At 38.0% G+C, this 23681-nt stretch overlaps 1 protein-coding gene and 1 long non-coding RNA gene across 2 annotated transcripts in view; one reads left to right on the top strand and one right to left on the bottom strand.

The window, feature by feature from the left end:
• Window positions 1-23681, top strand: part of LOC125232778 (zinc finger protein 271-like) — a 29861-nt gene that overhangs the window by 3855 nt on the left and 2325 nt on the right. Inside the window, exons 7-9 of the mRNA XM_048138560.1 lie at window positions 42-167; window positions 5176-5300; window positions 22203-22322. Of these exons, the coding sequence (XP_047994517.1) occupies window positions 42-167; window positions 5176-5300; window positions 22203-22322 (371 nt within the window). The remainder of the gene's footprint in view (window positions 1-41; window positions 168-5175; window positions 5301-22202; window positions 22323-23681) is intronic.
• LOC125233005 lies at window positions 11098-13532 on the bottom strand. The gene is made up of 3 exons (XR_007177812.1): window positions 13440-13532; window positions 12895-12969; window positions 11098-11255 (listed from the first exon to the last, which is right to left on the bottom strand). It is a non-coding gene; the product is annotated as an uncharacterized LOC125233005 (long non-coding RNA).

Below are 23681 nucleotides of genomic sequence, written 5' to 3' on the forward strand. Positions count from 1 at the left end.
GCAAAAAGTCTTACAGTTACAATATGGAATATCTTGTTCAGGGCTACCCATGCCGCGTGTGCGGCCGCCGCTTCAACCAGTCGGGGCACCTCGCGATCCACATGCGCATGCACACCGGCGAGCGGCCCTACCCTTGTGACCTCTGCCCGAAGGCCTTCAAAGTCAAGGTAGGTCTTCGTATCCATACTAATATTATAAATGGGAAAGTGTGTGTGTCTGTTTGTTTGTCCATCTTTCACGGCAAAACGGAGCTACGAATTGACGTGATTTTTTAAGTGGAGATAGCTGAAGGGACGGAGAGTGACATAGACTAATTTTTGTCTCTATTTAACGCCAGCGAAGCCACGGGCAAAAGCTAGTTTTTATATATGTAATTATGTAATATCTAAATTATTATTATTATTATTTTCTCCTACTATTCATGGGTTGGGTTCCTACAATTCAATTCGTTTATATGCGAAGTAAGTAGACTTGATGATATTAACCTTGACCTACGATTACTCATCGCTACCTGAGTAAACATTGCAGGTAAATCAGGTAATCTCTACTTAAGCGCATACGTGAGACATTAATATTACATTATTCGAATATTTAATCAATACACGGTTGTACTCACAGTATTATATCGCGACTGTTGCGACATCTTTCGGGTCATTTAGGAGATCCGTCCTCAGGCATGAGTGCTCGCAGCGACTAGACGGAGTCTCCTCTGAGTCACTGATAACAAATGAGCACTTAATATCAGGTACTTTCATGGAAAGTCACAGCCTTGCCCATATATTCGCATAAGCCCTACGTGGTAGACAAAACAACACCTAGTTTCCTGTGGATATACCAGGAACCCTCAACATTACGGTAGCTTATCAAACAGCTAACTCTGCGTATCGTTACCTGCCGGCATATCCAAAATGACAATCGTTGACGCTACGTGGCAATCGAAACACAGTCTAGCTCTGTCGCACCACTACAGAAGAGCGAGGGAGAGCTAGCTATGATACGCTTACGATGTGTAGGCGATTGTAACGTGGGCTAGGTCTGCATTTTGCTCGTAAGTACACTTGTCCCGAACAGGTGTACTGCCTTGTTTACGGTCGAAGGGCTACGCATGCCCGTTTATTCATAAACAACCATAGTAGTTGGGGCGTTTATTGCAAAGCCTAAATTTTTTTGACCAAAGCATGAAACTTGGCGCTTCTACTATAGAATGCGGTTGTTATGTCAAACGAGTCGTACGCACATGGAAACCAGTAATAAGGATCCCATATAAGTTGGGTTCGAGTTGGAATCGGTTAATACGGGCCCTTAAACCCCTGAACCACCCCACTTTTTCCTCGATATAGGGCACCTGCCTGTCTTTAAATTAAAATATATACCTGGCACGAAATAAAGCATCAGATAATTACAAAAGAAACGTGGACAGTGATTATTTTAAAATCCGATTTCTTCTATTTCATAAGGCACGCCACAGACAGTCTTAAAAATTCATAATCTTAAAAAAGATTTGTATGCAGGTTGCTCAAACTGACAGAAATTTCAGATTGAACTGACAGATTGCATACAATTTTTTTTTAAGATTATGAATTTTTAAGACTGTCTGTTAGGCACATAGTCGGATAGAAATATCTACCTATGTAAAGTAAAATTGTTGACAATGACAACACTCCACTCGATTTCATATTAATTCCATAGTAGCAATTCGTTCAAATTCGTTTTGACAGTTGTTAAAAACAGCTGTTTGACTAGAAGGAAAGTAGCCTATTACATTACACATTACATCTCAGACACAAACTAGGCATCTTTGACCAACTCTACGGGCGAGCAATGCCTACTGTCAATTCCTACTACCTACCTACACGTGTATCTATTTCTGTCTACAAATTATGATATAGTGGAGTGCCTGCCTTAAAAACACAAATACTGGCTAAAATTAATTTTATGTTTTCCCAAACTTGTGTGAAATATTATTTCGTTCATAAACCTGGCGTCACTAACAGGCCTAACAGCCTCCTGTATATCCTCTTCGCCATCCCATTTGTATAAAACTCAATACATTTTTGAGTTTGAATCCACCCGTAACATTCTCCTTGACAACTTTTGTTCGAGCCGGAATCCGGCCACACCGGGGCCGTCCGGGCTCATTTCCAGCCTTTTATTCCTATAACCCTATCCAAAACAATCATAACTTGATACCCGAATACACATAGTTGTTATACAACCTTAGGTCAACAATACACCAGGAATATATCCCGAAATAAACCATTATATCTCGATATTCGACTACACGGTAGTCGCTATACGAACCTAGGCCAGAACTACACTGGCCCATACGCCTCAAAACCATTAGAACTTGACACCCGACTACACCTAGATACAAAACATTACTAGGTCAATATTACACTGGTTTCTAAAAGGCTTGGTAAGGGGGAAAATAGGGCTGGAGCAAGGCCGGGAAAGGATCGATACTTGCTAATAAATTATTACCTTCGCTTCTATGAGAAAATAATCATGGTAAAGTTTTAAGGCTCTTTGGGGTATTGAGGGTAGAGGATAATAGACTCACGTTAATATTGATAATAATTACGATATTATCAGATAATTTGATGGGGTACTGTCATTTTGAAGGCTACTTCTGCCTAGTTAACTTTTCTCGTAGGAAGACACTGGTAACTAGGGACTGGTTGGATATTTTGAAACGTTTACTTATTTTGTTTGGAATGTTTCGGTCAAAGATTTGTTGTGAAGTATGTGTCTTTAAAACGAATATACTTACTTTTGTTTTCTCGCGCAGAGTGCAATGATTCTATTGGTTCACGGTGTTTCGTCTCTTAAGTGTATTGAAGCGTTTTCCTTATAAAATGGACTGCTATTAGCGGAGCCTTCTTACCTATTGTTTTTTTTTTATTTATCTAGGTGCTTAAACTTTAATGGTGTCCTTCGAATTTTGCCTGTACCTGATGGTACCTATAATTACCTAAATAAAATCCTTGCTTTATGTAAGTATTGCGTTTATGTTCCATACAGGATCTCGTTTCCCTCATACCTACTCAAATTCCATACTGTACCTAGCCATAAGCCATTGAAATTAAACTATGTATATTTATTAGTATTATTTATCACAAATAGTAAAATACATTTATTTTTCTCGATAGCAAGCAAAGGCGAGTTTTATCAACCTTAACCTCATAACCTAGCACAGAATCTAGCGTTCAGCTAGGTTTCTAGTAGGTACCTATCAACCAGCTATTATACCAACCGCTGTTTCTCACTCGACTAATACTGTCCATCTCTTTCTTACTGACATGCCTTATTTGGGTTAAGACTTTTCTTTTCTTTTTATACTTAAGTATTACTAATGCATGGTCTAACACTCATAACAAAAATACTCAGTGGGGATCCGATAAGAGATAAAAGGGCGGTATCGGTACCAGGGAATGCTTTTTCTATTCAAAAAGGATGCTTGACTAGCAAGGAGATCCGTTATCGTCAAAACCGTTTACCAGCACACTTGAACAAGTCTTCCAGAAGCTTATGCCAAGTTGGGAAGATCGAGGCCTTATCGTCGGGAATAGAAGGCTAATCTTCGATTTGCCGACGACATTGTTCTGTTCTCCTCAACTGCCTCCGAACTACGATCAATGCTTCAAGACCTCAGCGACGCAAGCCTCGAGGTTGGACTTCAGATGAACATGTCGAAGACCAAGTTCATGACCAATAATAGCACCGCATGTAGGATTGAGATAAACGGAGAATCAGTTGCATATGAGATTTTATCAAATTTGACATTTTACATTTTTATATCTCGGAACTTATTATTATTTTTAATATATTTTATTTTATTATACGTGAATTAATTTACTAATATTGTTTTACTGACATTTATTTTAGTTATATTTGATTTAATTTCGCTTCCATGGTTTTCAATTAATTTATTTATTCTAATTTTGTAATGACATTGATAGAAAATTTTAGTTTTGTAGAATACTAACCATATATTTAATTATTATGTAATTGCGTACTAACAACAATGATCTCAGTTGGTCCTTGAAATAAATGAATTGAATTGAATTGAATATGTCCATCTACAGATTTTTTTCCAGGCGCGACAAGAGAAAGAAGTCGAAAGACGGACTGAAAACGCCTGGAGAAGGTATTGGTCCATAAAACATCTCATGAAAGGCGATTTGCCACTGTCACTTAAGCGAAAACTCATGGACATGAGACACCACGCTGCGCTCCAAAACAAAAATAGTCGACGTAGTTCGGAAAGCGGCAAAGCTGAAGTGGGACTGGGCCGGTCATGTCTGCCGAATGCCAAATGAGCTATGGGCCAAGATTACCACAGAGTAGCAGCCCAGGCCAAAACGGGGACCCGGCAGACCACGTATGCGATGGCGGAACAAGTTGGACGCCTTTGTGAAAGAATGGCCGAGGACTGCCGGGGGCAAGGCTTTGCCCAGCAGTGGGACATTGCAGGCTCTTAATAATAATAAAACATAACGAGATGTTTGTTACACCATACTCTTGAACGTAGCCTCCCGAACATGGTCGCCGCTTGGCCAATACGTATCCAACAATCTCTGCATCAAGCGAGAGATTGTTAGATACGGTCGACCTAAGGTAGCAAAACTTATCGACGACTTCCATTTTATGTTTTATTGATAATTTTATAACAAATGTACTAGTAAACCCTCAGTACCGAAAAGTACCAAAGAACCGGGATTTCCCGGTTCTTTCCCAGTACCGGAAATCTCAGTCCCGGTTCTGGGACAGGTACCGGTTCTGCATTCCCTAATCGGTACCCTGATCTGATTATAAAAAAAATATAGCAATTTTTTACAGATAACATTGAAGTGTTTTAAATAAATTACTAAGGGAATATTTTCTAAACACATTTAAACTTCAGGTAATTTATCTAGCCGATATAACATTCTAGCCGGAAGAATTTTCGAGTAATTTAGTTAAGAACCATCAATTCCCTCCAATCAGAAACCAATAGTTTGATAAGAGTAGTTTGTTGTAGGGAGCAGAAATAATAGTTGGCTTAATTTATTCTATGATTATAGACGTCATTTTGAAGACTACTCCCGCCTAAGTTGACTTTTCTCGTAGGAATTGGTTGAATTGACGTTTTTTTTCGCCCGCAATCAACCTTCACCCCTTGCCGTGTGACCGCAGGTGGAGCGCGACGACCACCGTCGCACACACACTGGCGAGCGCCCCTTTGCGTGCGCGGCGTGTCCTAAGACATTTACCGCGGCTGCGCGCCTGCGCGAGCATGCGAGGATTCATACTGACCAGAGGTAAGAGTTATCATAGTTATGCATTAGCTTGGGTTTGATATGGCGTCAGAATTTGGGGTAACAGAAGGCACAGGTCTTACGTGAGTTGGTACCACAACTTACATACTGGGATTACTTTAGCCATATTCCCGTAGGTGTTAGTTAAGATATGATGAAGTGTATTAATATGGAGACCATCGAACACTGCTGCACACACGCCGGCAAACGGCCCTTTACGTGTGCGGCGTTTCCTAAGACATTTACCACGGCTGCGCGTATGCGCGAGTATGCGAGGATTCATACTGACCAGAGGTAAAAGAGTATAGTTATCATGGATGCTCTTTAGATGGGTTTTAATATGGCGTTATAATATGGGGTAAAACAGCATCAGGTGCTGCACTATCAGAGGTAAATGTTACCATGGGTATGCTTTTGGTTGGGTTTGATATGGCATCACGGGGTACATACTCCATTATTTTAGGCATACTTGCGTAAATCTATGTTTGCAAAGATATGAGAAAGCGTCATAATAGTCGTAATATAGAGAGCTTCGACTATTGGCGCACACACACCGGCAAAGGGCCCATTGCGTGCGCGGCGCGTGAGGCGTGTCCTAAGACGTTCACCGCGGCTGCGTAAGCAAAGCATGCGAGGATTCATACTGACCAGAGGTAAGACGTACCTACCGTGGTTATGCGTTAGCTTGGGTTGGATATGGCATCATAATATGGGGTAGCAGCACCAGGCGCTGCACTTTTAAATGGTTACCACAATCACATGATAAATACGTATCAGAGGTAAAAGTTACCACGGATTTGAGTTTGGTTGGGTTTTACGTGGCACCATAGTTTTGGGTAATAGAAGGCACTGGGTCTTGCGTGAGATAATAGAACAGGTTACATACTACATTATTTTAGACATACTCACGTAGAGCGTAGGCATACTACCGTTGTTGGGTAATAACACCTGGGGGCCAGCCCAAGATTCACACTTTGCACTGCGCCGGCATCTATCTCACTATTAGTGCGGTGTGTCAGACAAACATTAGCGTATCTCTTCGCTACGGCGCAAACTTTTGATATGCTAGGCACCTTGAAATCCAGTCCATCCTAACCCATAGCGTTATACTTCTTCGACAACCCCTTTGGCACAGTATAATAAAGAGTACTATCGTACAGTATGGCCACTTCCGCTCCCCGCTCTCGGTTACCTCACAGTTACTGCCTGTCAAGAACGCGAACAGTCGACCTGTCATATCTCACTCATACAAGCATGGTACGCGTTCACCTACACGAACTTAGAATGTGTGCTAAGAACGCGCCTCTTTCATAATTATATTTGATCGCCAGTGTCCGAGATGTGCCTTTGGATGGAATGCCCCTAGTATTTAAAACATAACCTGCAAATAGTCGGTTATTTCATTAATTTAGACGAACATATACGCGTGGAAAACCGAAAGACGTGGGCTCTTAACGAGATTTAACTTTCCCAAGATATTATTTCCCCGAACGATTAAGTCTCAAATTAAACCTTGCTACATTCTGTTAAGAGGTAAAACTGAATAATGGTAGGAACATTATATGGTTTTGTCAATGTTATTGACCTATAAACAGATCCATTGCGCGTGTAGGAAGCCTCTGCGTACTTCACCCACGGTGGATTTATTTTGTTCTATGTAGGAAGGCATGGGATGTACGATGTAATTCTGTTTATGTACCTAATGTTATGAAAACTTCTTTTTAACTGAAAGTACCTCGACTACCAAGCTTCGTTTGGAGTTCTATTTATTATATCGTGTTTATACATGATATTTATATATAAAGAAAAACACACGAAAACTCGAAAATTATCAATTATTACTCGAATATCAGCGCTGTGGCACTTGCGACAGCAATGCAGCAGCACATGCTGAGTCGGCGCCTTTTCGCAATTGTGTCGTGATAAGAAAAGAAAAAAAAAACTAAATTGTCAAATAGTAAGCTAGGAATTAGTTCTGTAGACCTAAGATGTATTCTTATAGTTCTTAATTTTTTTTTTGTCATGATATTTTTATGCAATAAAGTTTTTATCTCTCTTCTCTTAAAATTCGTGTTTCCCGAAAACCCCCACATAACAAATTTTAGCGAAATCATTAGAACTGTTTATATAAATAAATAAATATACAAGACTAGTTCGTTTAACCCTTGGTAGCTCTAGTTACCAGCTGTTTCAATGGTCCTTCAGTTCCCAACCGTTTTATGTATTACGTACTATTGTTAATTTTCAAGGTTATAATTTGGAATAAAAACCGAAATAATTTACAAAAAAAAATGGTAACTGTATTTTGGTTCTTCTTGCATTGACTTGATATTTCGATGAAATATTCTGTACAGTTCGATAATTTCGTACAAATCAGGTCATGAATTGAACAATGCTGTCCCAACTCGCGTAGCAGCCATTGGAAACTTGTTTTAATTTGGAACATATTGAGCCACAGAACTATACTTACACGCAGTTTCACTTGGGCAATACTACGACGCGAGAAACGCTATGTAACAGAACAAGCGTCTATGACGAGGAAATGGACTCGTTATTACATATAAAACTTACGGCGAATCAACTTTTCCTTGACCAACTTTTTGGTGCATATTTCCTTCGGGATTTCATTGAATATTTTAACAAATAATATCTTTGATGGTTTATCACATGTTTAGTCACGTCTTCACTCATAAAATTCACTATTATTTGGTGCAAAACAGGTTGGAAAAACATATTTATCAACAAACTACATTCACATGGACGGAATACTGACACTGACAGTTGTCAACTGCATAGCGTTCCGATATTATGTCTTGGTTCCAATTACGAGTCAGAGAGGTAATAATGACTAATATTGATTATTATACTTCCTGAATATATCATTCAATGTAACATTTAGTAACAGATAAAATATTTCATTGCGAAATTACTTACAAAATAAATAAGAATGTTCCACAAAATAATATTTAAGTAAAAATATTTGCGAATCGCTCCACTATTGGACTACATAGGTATCAATATCAATAGCTCTGTCTCTCTCTAAAACACGTGTACTCGGCACGTGTTGATAAGCAAACATCCGTGTGTTAATCGTGAACTCTAATGCATAGGGCATAAGACTTAGTAAACAAAGCGCACGATTGAGTAGCCATCTTGTCGGAAGTCCGATGTCAGAAGTCGGAAGTCGAATGTCAGAAGTCGGAAGTCGGATGTCAGAAGTCGGAAGTCGAATGTCAGAAGTCGGAAGTCGAATGTCAGAAGTCGGAAGTCGGATGTCAGAAGTCGGAAGTCGAATGTCAGAAGTCGGAAGTCGGATGTCAGAAGTCGGAAGTCGAATGTCAGAAGTCGGAAGTCGGATGTCGGAAGTCGGAAGTCGGAGATAGAATCTATAAAAGGGTCGGAGCGAGCCGACGTGCGTCATTCTTAAAATATCTACAAGACTAACAGTGTTCCTGGCTTTCGTGTGTTATACTGGTGAGTGAAGTTGTTCTGCTATTATTTCTCTGTTTGTTTTTACTTGGAAATTATTCTAAGTGATTGTAAACTTTGAAATTGTGTCTCTGTTTGATTGTGCGGGGACAATATCGTCGTACAGTTGAACTTAGACCTGTGGTGGAATTGCTTTACTGTCAGTTGTGGGGTTAATTTAGTGTTCTATTTTATAGTGTAGTGTTACATTTAAATTGATGTGTATAGTGAAGTTTTCTGTGCTTTGTTTCATGAGTGCCGTCAAGCAATACAAAGACTGGGTCGATGTATGGCTGGTGTTTGGAGATAAGTCTGTGTTTGGTTTTGTAGGGAGTAATTCTTGCAAAACTAAGCTTAGATTATAGCACGTAAAGGAAACTTCACTCGTTTGTTTAGTTGGTCAGTAAAATTGAATTTAGTAATTTTCTATGGGGTTATTTTGTGAAAGTTATAAGCCAGATCATTGTTTGTGACAGACTGTTGTCCGGCTAGGCGCTTCTTCCCTTACGGTGTCAAATAAGAGGCGTTTAGGGGTCTTTTTGTTCCAAGTGGAGGGCTTGGGCGCTTTTATTTACTTACAAAAGCGTATTTTCTCACCGGTCTCAAAGAGTCCAACTGTTAGATGGAAGTGAGGACTTTCACGATTGACGAAAGACATTAGGAGTAATCCTTGCTCACAGAAGTCGGCAGTATTTGAGGCTGGGGTCATATATATATATATATTTATTTACTCGGTGCTCTAGTCCATGCAGGCGTTGGTCGCTGGGGATTTCGGTTGTGATTGATCCATATCTAAGTAAAGTTTGATCGCAGCTGGGTCTCCCATGTGGCTGGTACTGGTGTGTCCTAGAATACTGGATATATACACGGATAGGGCGATCTACTCTCTGCTACCCTAGCCCGCGGGCAAGAGCAGAGGGGGGGATCAGAACACAAGCCTATAGGTTGCCTATCTCAGCTTCGCTGGCTGAACTGTACAGTTCTAGTAGGGATACACTTGTACATATTCTGAACACAAGATCTATGGTAAGTGACGGTCTGTGTTTCAGATATGCTAGAATAGGGAAAACGATAGGAATAGGGTAGAGTCACACACTATTTCTATGAAAGTAGAATTCTTTTATGATTGGTCTTAAATTATAATTGGTCAACGTGTATTGTGGAGAAATAATTGAACTATTACTATTTATATGGTTTAAATGGACTTTAAATGTGGTGTTTACTATCTTAAAATATGTGGTAAAACTGGTAATTTATAAAATCTCTTATTACTTAATTTATTTGAGTGAAATTAATAATTGTGGTAGCAATTTCTGATCTTTCGGTGTGGCTGCGGGACACTTAGTGTTGCTAACTGGTTTTAAAGGTAAATTCTATCAAGATGGTTAGGGAAACAAACTATTCTTTGGAATAAAAGGCATAGGTTTGTTATAGGGCCCAGTGGCATGCGAGCGCCGTCCACTGATGGAAAGTCAAAAGCTTAGAAAAGTTAGTAGACTTAGTTCTTATAAAAGTTAGCAACTGCTCGGTGTTTCGATAAAACATTAGAAAGATCGAGAAGTTATGGTCTATTAGCAGTATTGGGGAAGGGGGGTTTAGCTAGGGACAAGAAACAAAAACAAAAAGGGGGTTAGTTTGTAGATAGATAGCCCTTCAGGCTTACTTGCTTAGGATCCTGATAAAGTGGTTTGATCAGGTCAGGGTCCCATACCGCATCGCAAGCCCTTGCCCAAGCCGGGACCACTAATAAGGCGTAGCGGATGATTTCTAAAATATTTTTTTAATATTTATTTCATGTATGTTTCACTCACTAACTTTTATTCTAAAATTTCTTCATCACGTCATTAATTTTCTCTCATATAACTTTCTAGGCCTAAATCTGATAAATTACTCTTCTATAACACTATATTATTATGCTACAATAACCTTTATTCTTCTTTAAAATATAAATAAATAAAATTTTAAAAATTAGTCAAAAATACAGCTGATACTCATTAAAGGATCTAGGTTATCGCGGTTCACATCGAGGGGTTCAACTTATTCACGCTAGACGATCACAAGGCCAAATTTACGGGGTATATTTAAAGGGGGGTTAGCTATACTGTTGGTTAGTCAAGTAAGTAAGTAAATAGGTAAGGTGAGCGGAGGTTTAGTTACATTTGGTTCCGTGCCCAAGGGATCTAAGATGTGCTCTGTAGAACACATCTTGGATACCAAGGTTTATAAATAAATAATAGGAATTAGCCTTACCAGGCTACATTTGTTGTTGTGAAAACGAGTGGGTGTGCTGTATTTCTTGACTTATTTCATCTCTAAATAAAACTCATATACCTAATATTTTTATTCAATCGCTATTTCATAAAAACAAAAATAACTTTATTGTTAATAAACACGTCTGTAGTATTTTCTTCCATTGTTAATTCTTGCCGCGTTCCGAGCGAAGTCATGCATCAGTATAGAACCAATGATATTTTCGTTTTCCTTTGGTACCTGAAAAATAAAAAAATAAAAATTAAAATAGCGTAGTAAACCTAGACAAAATCTATTTCAGAAAATTAACTCATAATCGTAGTGGTTGAACTAAACATCGTCCCGATTAGGCCATTTGGTTGCATTGCTACGTAGCAATTGTTGGCATTGGCGCATCTTGACGTTCCCTTGCGCCTGTGCGTAGTACTATTATTTATTCTGTGTCTTAATGTATGTTTTATGGCTGTTGTATAGGCGGGGCTAGTACGTAAAATACTAGGTACTTATAGAAAAAATATTCATGTACCTAAAATAAAAGAAGGCGCGGAGCTGTAGTAGTTTAGAAGAGTTTCCCACCTAGTAATCGGAATTGGAAACATAAGTGTGTACACTATGTATAATAGCAATAGAATTTCATGTCAAAACAAATTGTGCTCTATCGGCCTAGTACATTTTCATAGCAGGTTCTGCCATCTTCAGGGCTATTTTGAAAGCTCACATCACGTTTGCACTTCACACCGGAGATCGGATAGCTTCGATGCTGTTTTATATAGTCTATGAACACTCTGATGATATACATATTCCTAGCAGGCTTGTTATACAGAATTTCATTCATAGGCAGGATAACTACAGTCTAGATGTAAGGTTATTTTCCTAAAATAATCTAGGATACCTAAGCCCTAGATTTAAGACCTAGTAATACAAGAAGATAGGCTTTAGTCTAATGGTTATGGGGGCGCGATTATTTATTGTCGCGCTGAAATACAATATTATATGGGGCGTCCCGCCATTTTTCTATAAATGCTGAATAGCTACACGCATGTGGTACTATGACAAGTACATCCTTCGATGAATGGTTTATTTGCATTTCAGTTGTAACTCTATAATCTACAAATTGGCTCACAGGATTTCATACATCATACAATAATTTGGCATATTGTTTGTACGGTTTGTACCAAATATTGTCACTGTAGTGCAGCCATGAGAAGAACAGGTTTCTGTCTGTTAAGATATAGGTATAAATCATATTAGGACTAATTTTAGTTCATTAGCTTATAAGTCATCATATATTTTCATATTACATCCGTGGTAAACAAGCATATGTCCCGCTTGATGGTAAGCGGTCACCGTAGCCTATGTCTGCCAATTATTTCAATAAATTAAATGCACAGTGCGAATTTCAACTTTCTATAAGTATATATTTTTGCTATAGTACAAACAAGTATGTATGTATGAACAATATTTTCAACTGGTACACATGACATGTTATCTCACTTAGATTGTGTACACAGCTTTTATACGGAACCTTACACTGTCGCAATATTTCACGGATCAGGCATATGCCAAATGCCAACATACATATTTTATTAGTTAAGTTAAATAGCTACACAATCGTCACCAGATTTCCTACAAAATTACCAGCATCTGGGAGGTCGTACCTTGCCATACCTTAACTCCACCACTGCTTGATCATTGTCACAATTGCTTAATGAATTTCATGAAAATTGATTGAAATTTGTAATATTCCTGTTAAATAGGCATAGGTAATAAGCGCTATTATCATTATAAAACCATATTTTACTGAGGTTCAGAAATAGTATGTGGTATGTGGTACGCATTAAGTATTAACTTACGTACGCATTAACTTACCTTTACTTACCTAACATGACCGGGTCCAGTCTGATTGTCGGATTACTTTGTTACTGGTAGTGCAGATTAGTGAGTCCTCAGTACACTGAAAGGAAATAGTCAGACATTAGAAATTTTCATATATTATAGAATAAGAAAAGGGTTTAGTTTTAGAGTTAGGTTCTGCCAAATAAGGTTCAATATTATTTCATTTATCTACTCACGGGGGCGCGTCGCTTAATTTTTGGAACTAAGACACGCCCATGAGAAATATTGTGTCAGAAAAAACAACGCATACAGCAAAATGTACAAAAGGAAAAAAAAAATATTAAAAAGTTTGAGAACCCCTGCCTAGCAGTTCATATCTACATGAGCTAGGACATAAATGAGTTAGTAATAAGTTTGCTTAACCAATAAAATTAGGATAAATTAATGTAAGTTCAATTTTCACTTCATCGCTTATTGCCATCGCTATACTTCGCCTAAATTATCTAAATATAATATTAATGCCATGAGCTGTTCACTTTTAAATTTAATAATTAGAACGTGTTATTATAATAAAACATTTATAAGTACCTTTCATTTATATGAAATCAGTAGATATATGGAAGACGGTCCAACCTGAAGCATGGCTTCTCGGGTAAAACCTGAAATTGTATATATGAAAAATTTGTTAAAATAGGGTGTATGTATGTTTAAGGAATCTTATTTATAAATACGTATCATTAAGATTGTTTATATTTATCTAGGCCATTCATGGTTAAGAATAAAAAAAAAAAAACAACAAGGGCTTACCTTTCTTGCAAAACTGCTTTTGAAGTAGGCAATTAGTTCACTTTATCAATTGAGGCATAGCCCGATAAGACATCCTTTGCATGGGCTGTTTGCTCATTAGATCATGAGTATGAGCACTAGATTCTTCTATTATCTTGATGAAAACCACTTCAAAACTGCAATTACTTTTTTTTGCAAAATTGTATTATGCGTTTATTATGAACATTACATGATGTGTAATGTAAATTCTATGAGTACATTGGTTACAAGTTAATGACTTCTTAGTAAAGAATGTTTATTTATTGCGACATACTTATGTGGAACATTATTATTTTTCTTTCTTATCATCATCATCATTATCATTATTTTAAATGCGTCGTGAGTTCTTCAAAATTTTATTGAGATGCAGTGTTATTATTATCAGGGTGGTAGAAGTCAAAATTTTGACTAAAATTAATTTTATTTCTATAGTGATCTGTGTGATAAAGGGCCTTATTGGCTAGCCCATCGTAAAGTTTCACTGTCATTTAGTAGTTTCATTCCTAGGATTATAAAGTGGTGTATGGTGGATGTAAATCTATAATACGAATTTTTTTATTATCTAGATAAAGAAGTCGGTTCATTATGTAGACAACAATTTTTTTTAATTTTTTTTTGTATAGAGAATGTATTGAACATTCATTGTAAGGTTGGATTCTTTTAATATAATCATAATTGGACATATAGTATCTAGTCTACCTGGGGTAGACATTAGAAAATTCAGAGCGGTGGATAAACTATTTTTCATTTTAGTTATTACAGTTAGCAGTGATATTTATTATTTATGCGTTATCATTTTTACATTATATAGGGTGGTATACTGTACAATATCGGTAATCACCAGTGCAGATCCTCGTTTCTAAGCATAACTTGGTCAGTATTTTGTTCTACAAAGATCGGAGTAGGGAGGGCCACTATTTTGCTTAAGTGACTGTACTTACTTTTATAAATTTTTTGCATTTTATGCTATCAATTTTGCACTGAGGAATGTAATAATGAACAAAAGACAGGGAAATTGAAAACAGGGTAGAACCCTTACAGTGATTGACTGTGAAATAAAAGATGTTTACATAAAATGTAACATTTTGTCCGTACGAACATTTTATTTTTAGTACGTGCAGCAAATAATTTTCACACATTGTCAAATTGTTTGCGGTTAGTAATTACTTTAAAAAAATTAAATATTGATGAACGTAGGACTTCTTATAAATAAAATAAAATTTTCTTTGTCCTCGAGTCAGGGAAGAGTGGAGTAAAATGGAATACGTAAACTTTTGAAGTTATTGTGTAATTTTTATTTCCATTTTTATTCGTTATTTTGATTACTTTTAAAAGCGTTGGCTTTCTGTTGAGATCGAGTGAAAGAGCGAATGAGGAAGTAAGAATGGTTACATTGTGTGTGTGTGTGTGAATAATTTAGATATGACGAATGTTTATAGATGTAAGAATGTTTTGAATGGGATGAATGACTGAATGATGTGTGTCTTGAATTTTTTTTTTATAGAATGAGTGGATTAATATAGACAGACAGCGCTGGAAAGTGGTCAAAACTAGTTTGGTCGGAATTTGCGGGGAATAAACAGCGGGGGGCCGAGGGAAACACATTAGCCATAAAAAGCTTATCGGTTAGGTTAAAATCCATTTGGATTCGACCCATTTCAAGGGTAGTTTTTCGTGGCTACTCACTCTACAAGGTAATAAGACCCATACGAAAAACACACACCTCATCTTGAATGCGATGTATTTGACAATCGACATATTTAAGGGCCGAAATCGTCTAGTGAGAACGAGGCTCTTTTCAATATTTGTTTCCTTGTTATTTGTTCAAATATGTGAAGTTTAGTATCATCAAATAATTTCTTCATTTGATCATGATATGGTACCGAGTTGAGGTACATGCTTATGTCATTTAAGGTTTGTTTTATAAAAAAAAAAAACATCCAAACAAATCTTAAGTCAGTATATTTTATTCAAGTATGAGACATGCGCCAAAACATGTGGCTGGAGTGATTAGGTAGAGAAATTGGTTTGAGTTCCGACAATGGAGATTGAAGGCTCTGGACTTATAATGAGAGCTCAAAAGGTTTCTTCGTAATTGCGTGGGAAGTTATTGTGAACTCGTTGAAATTATTACGATAATTATTCCGGTCCAACAGTGTGGATGGAATGAATATTCGCCGCGACCGGGGAACGAGCTAGCAAGAACGGGTTAATAGGACCTATCAGATTCACAACCTGGTATCCCTGGCGATGCGTGGACTCTGAGAAAGGGGTTATCATGGTTCATTGTCGAGATTCTGATGAGCTGATTTCAAAACTGAGTCACTAGCAGTTGCATAGTATTGGAAAACACACCACACGATTAGAAATGGGGGGATATTTCCGACTGATCTAGAAATATTTTTCTTTTATTCTTTTATTCAATTTTATTGCTTCTTTTGCTAAGTGAGATTGGATTTTTTTACAAACCACTTTGTATTTTATAAAAGAAATCCAATCGGGGGCGAGTTGTAACAGAACAAGCGTCTATGACGAGGAAATGGACTCGTTATTACATATAAAACTTACGGCGAATCAACTTTTCCTTGACCAACTTTTTGGTGCATATTTCCTTCGGGATTTCATTGAATATTTTAACAAATAATATCTTTGATGGTTTATCACATGTTTAGTCACGTCTTCACTCATAAAATTCACTATTATTTGGTGCAAAACAGGTTGGAAAAACATATTTATCAACAAACTACATTCACATGGACGGAATACTGACACTGACAGTTGTCAACTGCATAGCGTTCCGATATTATGTCTTGGTTCCAATTACGAGTCAGAGAGGTAATAATGACTAATATTGATTATTATACTTCCTGAATATATCATTCAATGTAACATTTAGTAACAGATAAAATATTTCATTGCGAAATTACTTACAAAATAAATAAGAATGTTCCACAAAATAATATTTAAGTAAAAATATTTGCGAATCGCTCCACTATTGGACTACATAGGTATCAATATCAATAGCTCTGTCTCTCTCTAAAACACGTGTACTCGGCACGTGTTGATAAGCAAACATCCGTGTGTTAATCGTGAACTCTAATGCATAGGGCATAAGACTTAGTAAACAAAGCGCACGATTGAGTAGCCATCTTGTCGGAAGTCCGATGTCAGAAGTCGGAAGTCGAATGTCAGAAGTCGGAAGTCGGATGTCAGAAGTCGGAAGTCGAATGTCAGAAGTCGGAAGTCGAATGTCAGAAGTCGGAAGTCGGATGTCAGAAGTCGGAAGTCGAATGTCAGAAGTCGGAAGTCGGATGTCAGAAGTCGGAAGTCGAATGTCAGAAGTCGGAAGTCGGATGTCGGAAGTCGGAAGTCGGAGATAGAATCTATAAAAGGGTCGGAGCGAGCCGACGTGCGTCATTCTTAAAATATCTACAAGACTAACAGTGTTCTGGCTTTCGTGTGTTATACTGGTGAGTGAAGTTGTTCTGCTATTATTTCTCTGTTTGTTTTTACTTGGAAATTATTCTAAGTGATTGTAAACTTTGAAATTGTGTCTCTGTTTGATTGTGCGGGGACAATATCGTCGTACAGTTGAACTTAGACCTGTGGTGGAATTGCTTTACTGTCAGTTGTGGGGTTAATTTAGTGTTCTATTTTATAGTGTAGTGTTACATTTAAATTGATGTGTATAGTGAAGTTTTCTGTGCTTTGTTTCATGAGTGCCGTCAAGCAATACAAAGACTGGGTCGATGTATGGCTGGTGTTTGGAGATAAGTCTGTGTTTGGTTTTGTAGGGAGTAATTCTTGCAAAACTAAGCTTAGATTATAGCACGTAAAGGAAACTTCACTCGTTTGTTTAGTTGGTCAGTAAAATTGAATTTAGTAATTTTCTATGGGGTTATTTTGTGAAAGTTATAAGCCAGATCATTGTTTGTGACAGACTGTTGTCCGGCTAGGCGCTTCTTCCCTTACGGTGTCAAATAAGAGGCGTTTAGGGGTCTTTTTGTTCCAAGTGGAGGGCTTGGGCGCTTTTATTTACTTACAAAAGCGTATTTTCTCACCGGTCTCAAAGAGTCCAACTGTTAGATGGAAGTGAGGACTTTCACGATTGACGAAAGACATTAGGAGTAATCCTTGCTCACAGAAGTCGGCAGTATTTGAGGCTGGGGTCATATATATATATATATTTATTTACTCGGTGCTCTAGTCCATGCAGGCGTTGGTCGCTGGGGATTTCGGTTGTGATTGATCCATATCTAAGTAAAGTTTGATCGCAGCTGGGTCTCCCATGTGGCTGGTACTGGTGTGTCCTAGAATACTGGATATATACACGGATAGGGCGATCTACTCTCTGCTACCCTAGCCCGCGGGCAAGAGCAGAGGGGGATCAGAACACAAGCCTATAGGTTGCCTATCTCAGCTTCGCTGGCTGAACTGTACAGTTCTAGTAGGGATACACTTGTACATATTCTGAACACAAGATCTATGGTAAGTGACGGTCTGTGTTTCAGATATGCTAGAATAGGGAAAACGATAGGAATAGGGTAGAGTCACACACTATTTCTATGAAAGTAGAATTCTTTTATGATTGGTCTTAAATTATAATTGGTCAACGTGTATTGTGGAGAAATAATTGAACTATTACTATTTATATGGTTTAAATGGACTTTAAATGTGGTGTTTACTATCTTAAAATATGTGGTAAAACTGGTAATTTATAAAATCTCTTATTACTTAATTTATTTGAGTGAAATTAATAATTGTGGTAGCAATTTCTGATCTTTCGGTGTGGCTGCGGGACACTTAGTGTTGCTAACTGGTTTTAAAGGTAAATTCTATCAAGATGGTTAGGGAAACAAACTATTCTTTGGAATAAAAGGCATAGGTTTGTTATAGGGCCCAGTGGCATGCGAGCGCCGTCCACTGATGGAAAGTCAAAAGCTTAGAAAAGTTAGTAGACTTAGTTCTTATAAAAGTTAGCAACTGCTCGGTGTTTCGATAAAACATTAGAAAGATCGAGAAGTTATGGTCTATTAGCAGTATTGGGGAAAGGGGGGTTTAGCTAGGGACAAGAAACAAAACAAAAAGGGGGTTAGTTTGTAGATAGATAGCCCTTCAGGCTTACTTGCTTAGGATCCTGATAAAGTGGTTTGATCAGGTCAGGGGTCCCATACCGCATCGCAAGCCCTTGCCCAAGCCGGGACCACTAATAAGGCGTAGCGGATGATTTCTAAAATATTTTTTTAATATTTATTTCATGTATGTTTCACTCACTAACTTTTATTCTAAAATTCCTTCATCACGTCATTAATTTTCTCTCTCATAACTTTCTAGGCCTAAATCTGATAAATTACTCTTCTATAACACTATATTATTATGCTACAATAACCTTTATTCTTCTTTAAAATATAAATAAATAAAATTTTAAAAATTAGTCAAAAATACAGCTGATACTCATTAAAGGATCTAGGTTATCGCGGTTCACATCGAGGGGTTCAACTTATTCACGCTAGACGATCACAAGGCCAAATTTACGGGGTATATTTAAAGGGGGGTTAGCTATACTGTTGGTTAGTCAAGTAAGTAAGTAAATAGGTAAGGTGAGCGGAGGTTTAGTTACAGCTACTGATTTTTATCCTAATATATCCCCGATTTTTATTATTTAGGCGAGATCCATAGTTAGTTCGGAAACACCCACCACGTTTGGTGTTTCGCGGCGGGTAGTCTTATGCATAACCTAATAGTTACAATAACTACTAATACATACCTACTATTTAGTTTCTTTATAGCATAGATAGATTATTCATTTCAATATTCTTAACAAAATTATAAAAGTCAAATGAATATCTTAAAAATTGAGTATAACATTATCATTACGACGAGTAAAATTCTTAACTTAGTTATACCATTCCCCAATCCCAATGATTACTCACCACGATACTGTATCCAAGTCCATCGACCTGAATAGCTAGCAGCGCCTCCCGCGGCGAGACGCGCAACTAACAATAACCTAGTTACGCCACTCCCGCATAGATGGCGGTATCTACCTCACAGCGAAACGAATAACAAAGACACTTAGAACTTCGTCACTCTGATATTTCACCAGAACTATAACTTTTTTAAAGAAGTTTTATATACGAGTTGGACGTATTTTGGCCATAAACTAGCTTCGTAAAGGTTAATTGCTCTCGACTCGGCTTTGCCAGCCGTAAAATAATACAGCCCCACTTATCCCTGCTCCCACTTACCTATTTCGCTTTTTCAACTCTAATTATTTTCCTCCATCGCCTCCAATTTCGGGGTTCAGAGTACAAAGGCTCTTCAGCACTCGAGAATAGTGTTGGGTTCAGAAGCATGGAGCGTGTAGGGTTTTGCTTCAAGGCCTAATCTATTAAAAATGGGGTTATTCCTGAAACGGGAATTTTGAAACTAACAAGTAAGTAAAGTAGAAGCGTAATATGCTTCAGGATCAGTAAACCAGGTATCATGGTGAGTGTTTCTGTAGCGTTAATGTTGCCAAGGGAGGTATGGAATGCTTCTGATGTAAAAATACACATAAAATAAATAGTGGGGACCCCGTTAAAGGCATATGTATTAAGAATCGTGTTTTAAATTCTAATTAGAAAATAGTAAAACAATTAAAAAAAAAATTACCTCAATTTTATTTTGGGCAGGAAACGAAGTTAAATATTTTTGCGTTAATAATTTATTTCGACTTTTCCTAATTAGCATTATTTCAATTCATGTTACATTTGAGCCATTTTGTTCAAATATTTCAGACGATGCACATTTTTTCATAGCCCTATTTATGTGTCCCACTCCAGAGCAAATCCTTTCTGATCCTCCCTGTGCAAAGCCATGCCAATCCCGAGGTTTTCCCGAGGGTCTACCTACGGTATGGAGTCCTTCAAAAAGGGAGTGTACAGATTTATAAAGGCTCAGCAACGCGCAAGTAACACCTTCGGAGTTGCAAGCGTCCATAGGCAACAGTGACTACTTACCATCAGGTAGAACGTATGCTTGTTTGCCACCACGTGGTATCAAAAAATCCCACTGGAACAAATCCAAGTTATCCCACCATACCTTTCTCAGTCTGCCTTTGCCACAACACTGGGGGTGCCAGCTGGTGCCTATTTTGGCTCATCTGACATCATTCATCTGGCAGACATGTCCAGCCCATTCTGACCATGACTGTTATTTGCTTATAAAAATGTACATATGACTATGGGTCTATTACTAATAAGTATACCTACATTAGGTAATATTTTATTTTCTTAAGTGAAGCGATGTAACTGACTGCCGTCCTACGCATCTTTTGATGTTTTAGGGAATATAAATGTACATATGGCCTACGTATTTGATATAGACAGGTATACTGTCTAATATCAAAACAGTACGTAGACCCCTGATTAGGTATATGTATATGTAGAACTAGAATAAAGAATTAGGACAATCATTCAATGTGGTTCAAATATGATTCAATTCGTGAGATCAATCTATTTTTTGGGGATGATACTAGATTAGGAAGAATACGCCACGACATACAGCCTGGCAAAACAGAGTAGACAATACTTAATAGGGGCGCCACCGTCTATGTAGTAAGCCGTTTTGCATGTGGCGAATATTTTAAAAGGTTTTGTCAATTTTTTATGAGAACAGTTATGATAAAAAAAAATTTGTTCCATTTCTACTCTTTTTGACAAGCTGTGTTTTATTTATTAGTAAATAGCATTGTTAAATTATAAAAACAAATAAAAATTTAGTTATAGTTTTTATTTGACCCTCGCCACGTTGCGGATTTTCAGCTGAACTAATTTCTTTTACTGGCAAGGATTACTATTTGACACCCGTCGTCGAAAGTATGTCGAAAGTCATTGAATGTCAGTGATGTCAATATGAAGTAAATATTTTAAATCTTCTAACGATTTTGTCGCAAATATGCCCAAAATAATATTTAAAAAAGTGAAAATAATTATACTGAACGTGATAAATAACTTACATGCCCCGGTACTGACAGCTTATAGTGCAGTTCTCCTGTATTAATTAGTTGGTTTCGATTTAGCCTAATATTTTTTTTGTGTGTTTTTGTTTTGTGCTTAAGGTGTCTGTAGCTATGTCGTGAAAAATATTTATAGAAATAAGGAGGCCGTTCCATAATTGCCACCGGTCCAAAACAAGGTCCCACGCAAAAAGAAAATAAACATCGACGACTTCGATTAAGGCACCAGATTCATGGATTTTAGGCTGTGCGGAAAGATGTAGCGAGTCTGAAACCTTTCTTATTAAATTTTGATTATCAAAAACCATGTTTTAATTTTCTACAAATGTCAACGGATAACCAGTACACGCTGTCCCCAATACATATGACGTCGTACATTATTGCCATATGAAAGCGGTTTGTAGCGACACTCTTTCAGGGTCAAATAAAATCTTCTCAGGCTTTACATGAAGAAAATTTTACTCATCGCTGTCAAGTGAAGGCATAGTTTCTATTCCCTATTGTTCTTAGCTGATGTTTGATTGCAGGCCGTACCGTTGCGATATATGTGGCGCAGCCTTCCGTCGTCCTTACGCTCGCACCGTCCACACCCTCATACACACAGGGGAAAAGCCACATGAGTGCGATGTATGCGGGACCACTTTCAGGTAACTATGATTTGATGTACATACCTCTCTCTTAGTGGCTCATTATTGAAGATCGTGGTCACTGAAACCCTTCGAACGGACAAACTGCTTCCATAGATTTCGGTCCGAAGTAGCTGTACAGCGCTGCCTTTTGTCGTTCGTAAGCCCCTACCGTTCACACCCTCATACCATATGAGTGCGATGCCTCCTAGGCTGACTCAGTAACTGATCTGATCAGGTCATACTGATGCGATATTTGTGGACGGGTCATACTGCGATGTTATACATCCGTCACGCGACTCACGCGTTAACTAAACACTAGAAAAAGCCATACGAGTGTGATGTATGTAGTTCCACGAACAGGTAACAAATTTAAGGGTAAGTGCGTTTTCACATTAGCCTATCTGGACCTGGAGGACCGTTCTTCTTTATATTATTTAAAGGCGTCATATTTGACCTTTGACATCCTTTCTACATCCGACATCGGATGGGATAATGTAAAAGAAAACACTACAATACTGTACGATATTTGTCAAGCTGCTTTTCACCGCTTTGCACCGTCCACGGCCTTATGCACACTGGGGAGGTCACACCATGCCCAGGGAAACCATGCGGTATATAGTTTATTGTGCAATATATTTATGTGAGGATGCACTTCGTTCGTACGCAAAAGTAGGTATGTTTACATCTTCATTCTTACCAGCCCGCCTAGCCGAAGTGACAATCGTTCACGCTACTTGCCGTTCGAAACGCAGTCTGGCTCTGTCGCGCTACTACAGAAGAGACAAGGCGAGTTAGATACGAAACGTTTACGAAGCGTAAGCGACTGTGACGTCTTCTATTCTAGGTACCCAGGGTGCGTAGCCGAATGGCACAAACGCTCACGAAACGAAACGCTCGTAGATATCTATCTCTATCGCTCTTGCATATCGGCACGACAGAGCCAGACTACCTTTCGCGGCGTTTCGTTTTCGTTTCGCATTGTAGAAATGCCATACGGCTACGGGGCCAGGTAGGTGTTATGAATCACCACTTTCAGTTCATCTTATTAAGCTGGTCAGCCCATCCTCTTACTAAAATTTTGGACACACACTGAATCGCATGAGAACATTGGCGGAATTATTTTTTTTAACCGTCGCCTCATATCTCTCAAGAAGGACGGTTATCAAGTCGTCTGTATGTTTTTTTTTTTATGTTTGTTCCTCGATATCTCCGTCGTTACTGGACCGATTTTGAAACTTTTTTTTTATATGCATACAGATTGGTCCCATTTTTCTCAGAACCCAGTTCTGATGATGGGATCCTGGAGAAATCGAGGGAACTCCTCGAATCTGAAAGGCATACATATGATGATTTTTCTGTTTTTAAAGGAACAGCATG

Source organism: Leguminivora glycinivorella, chromosome 13 (genome assembly GCF_023078275.1).
Source record: "Leguminivora glycinivorella isolate SPB_JAAS2020 chromosome 13, LegGlyc_1.1, whole genome shotgun sequence".
Classification (NCBI taxonomy): domain Eukaryota; kingdom Metazoa; phylum Arthropoda; class Insecta; order Lepidoptera; family Tortricidae; genus Leguminivora; species Leguminivora glycinivorella.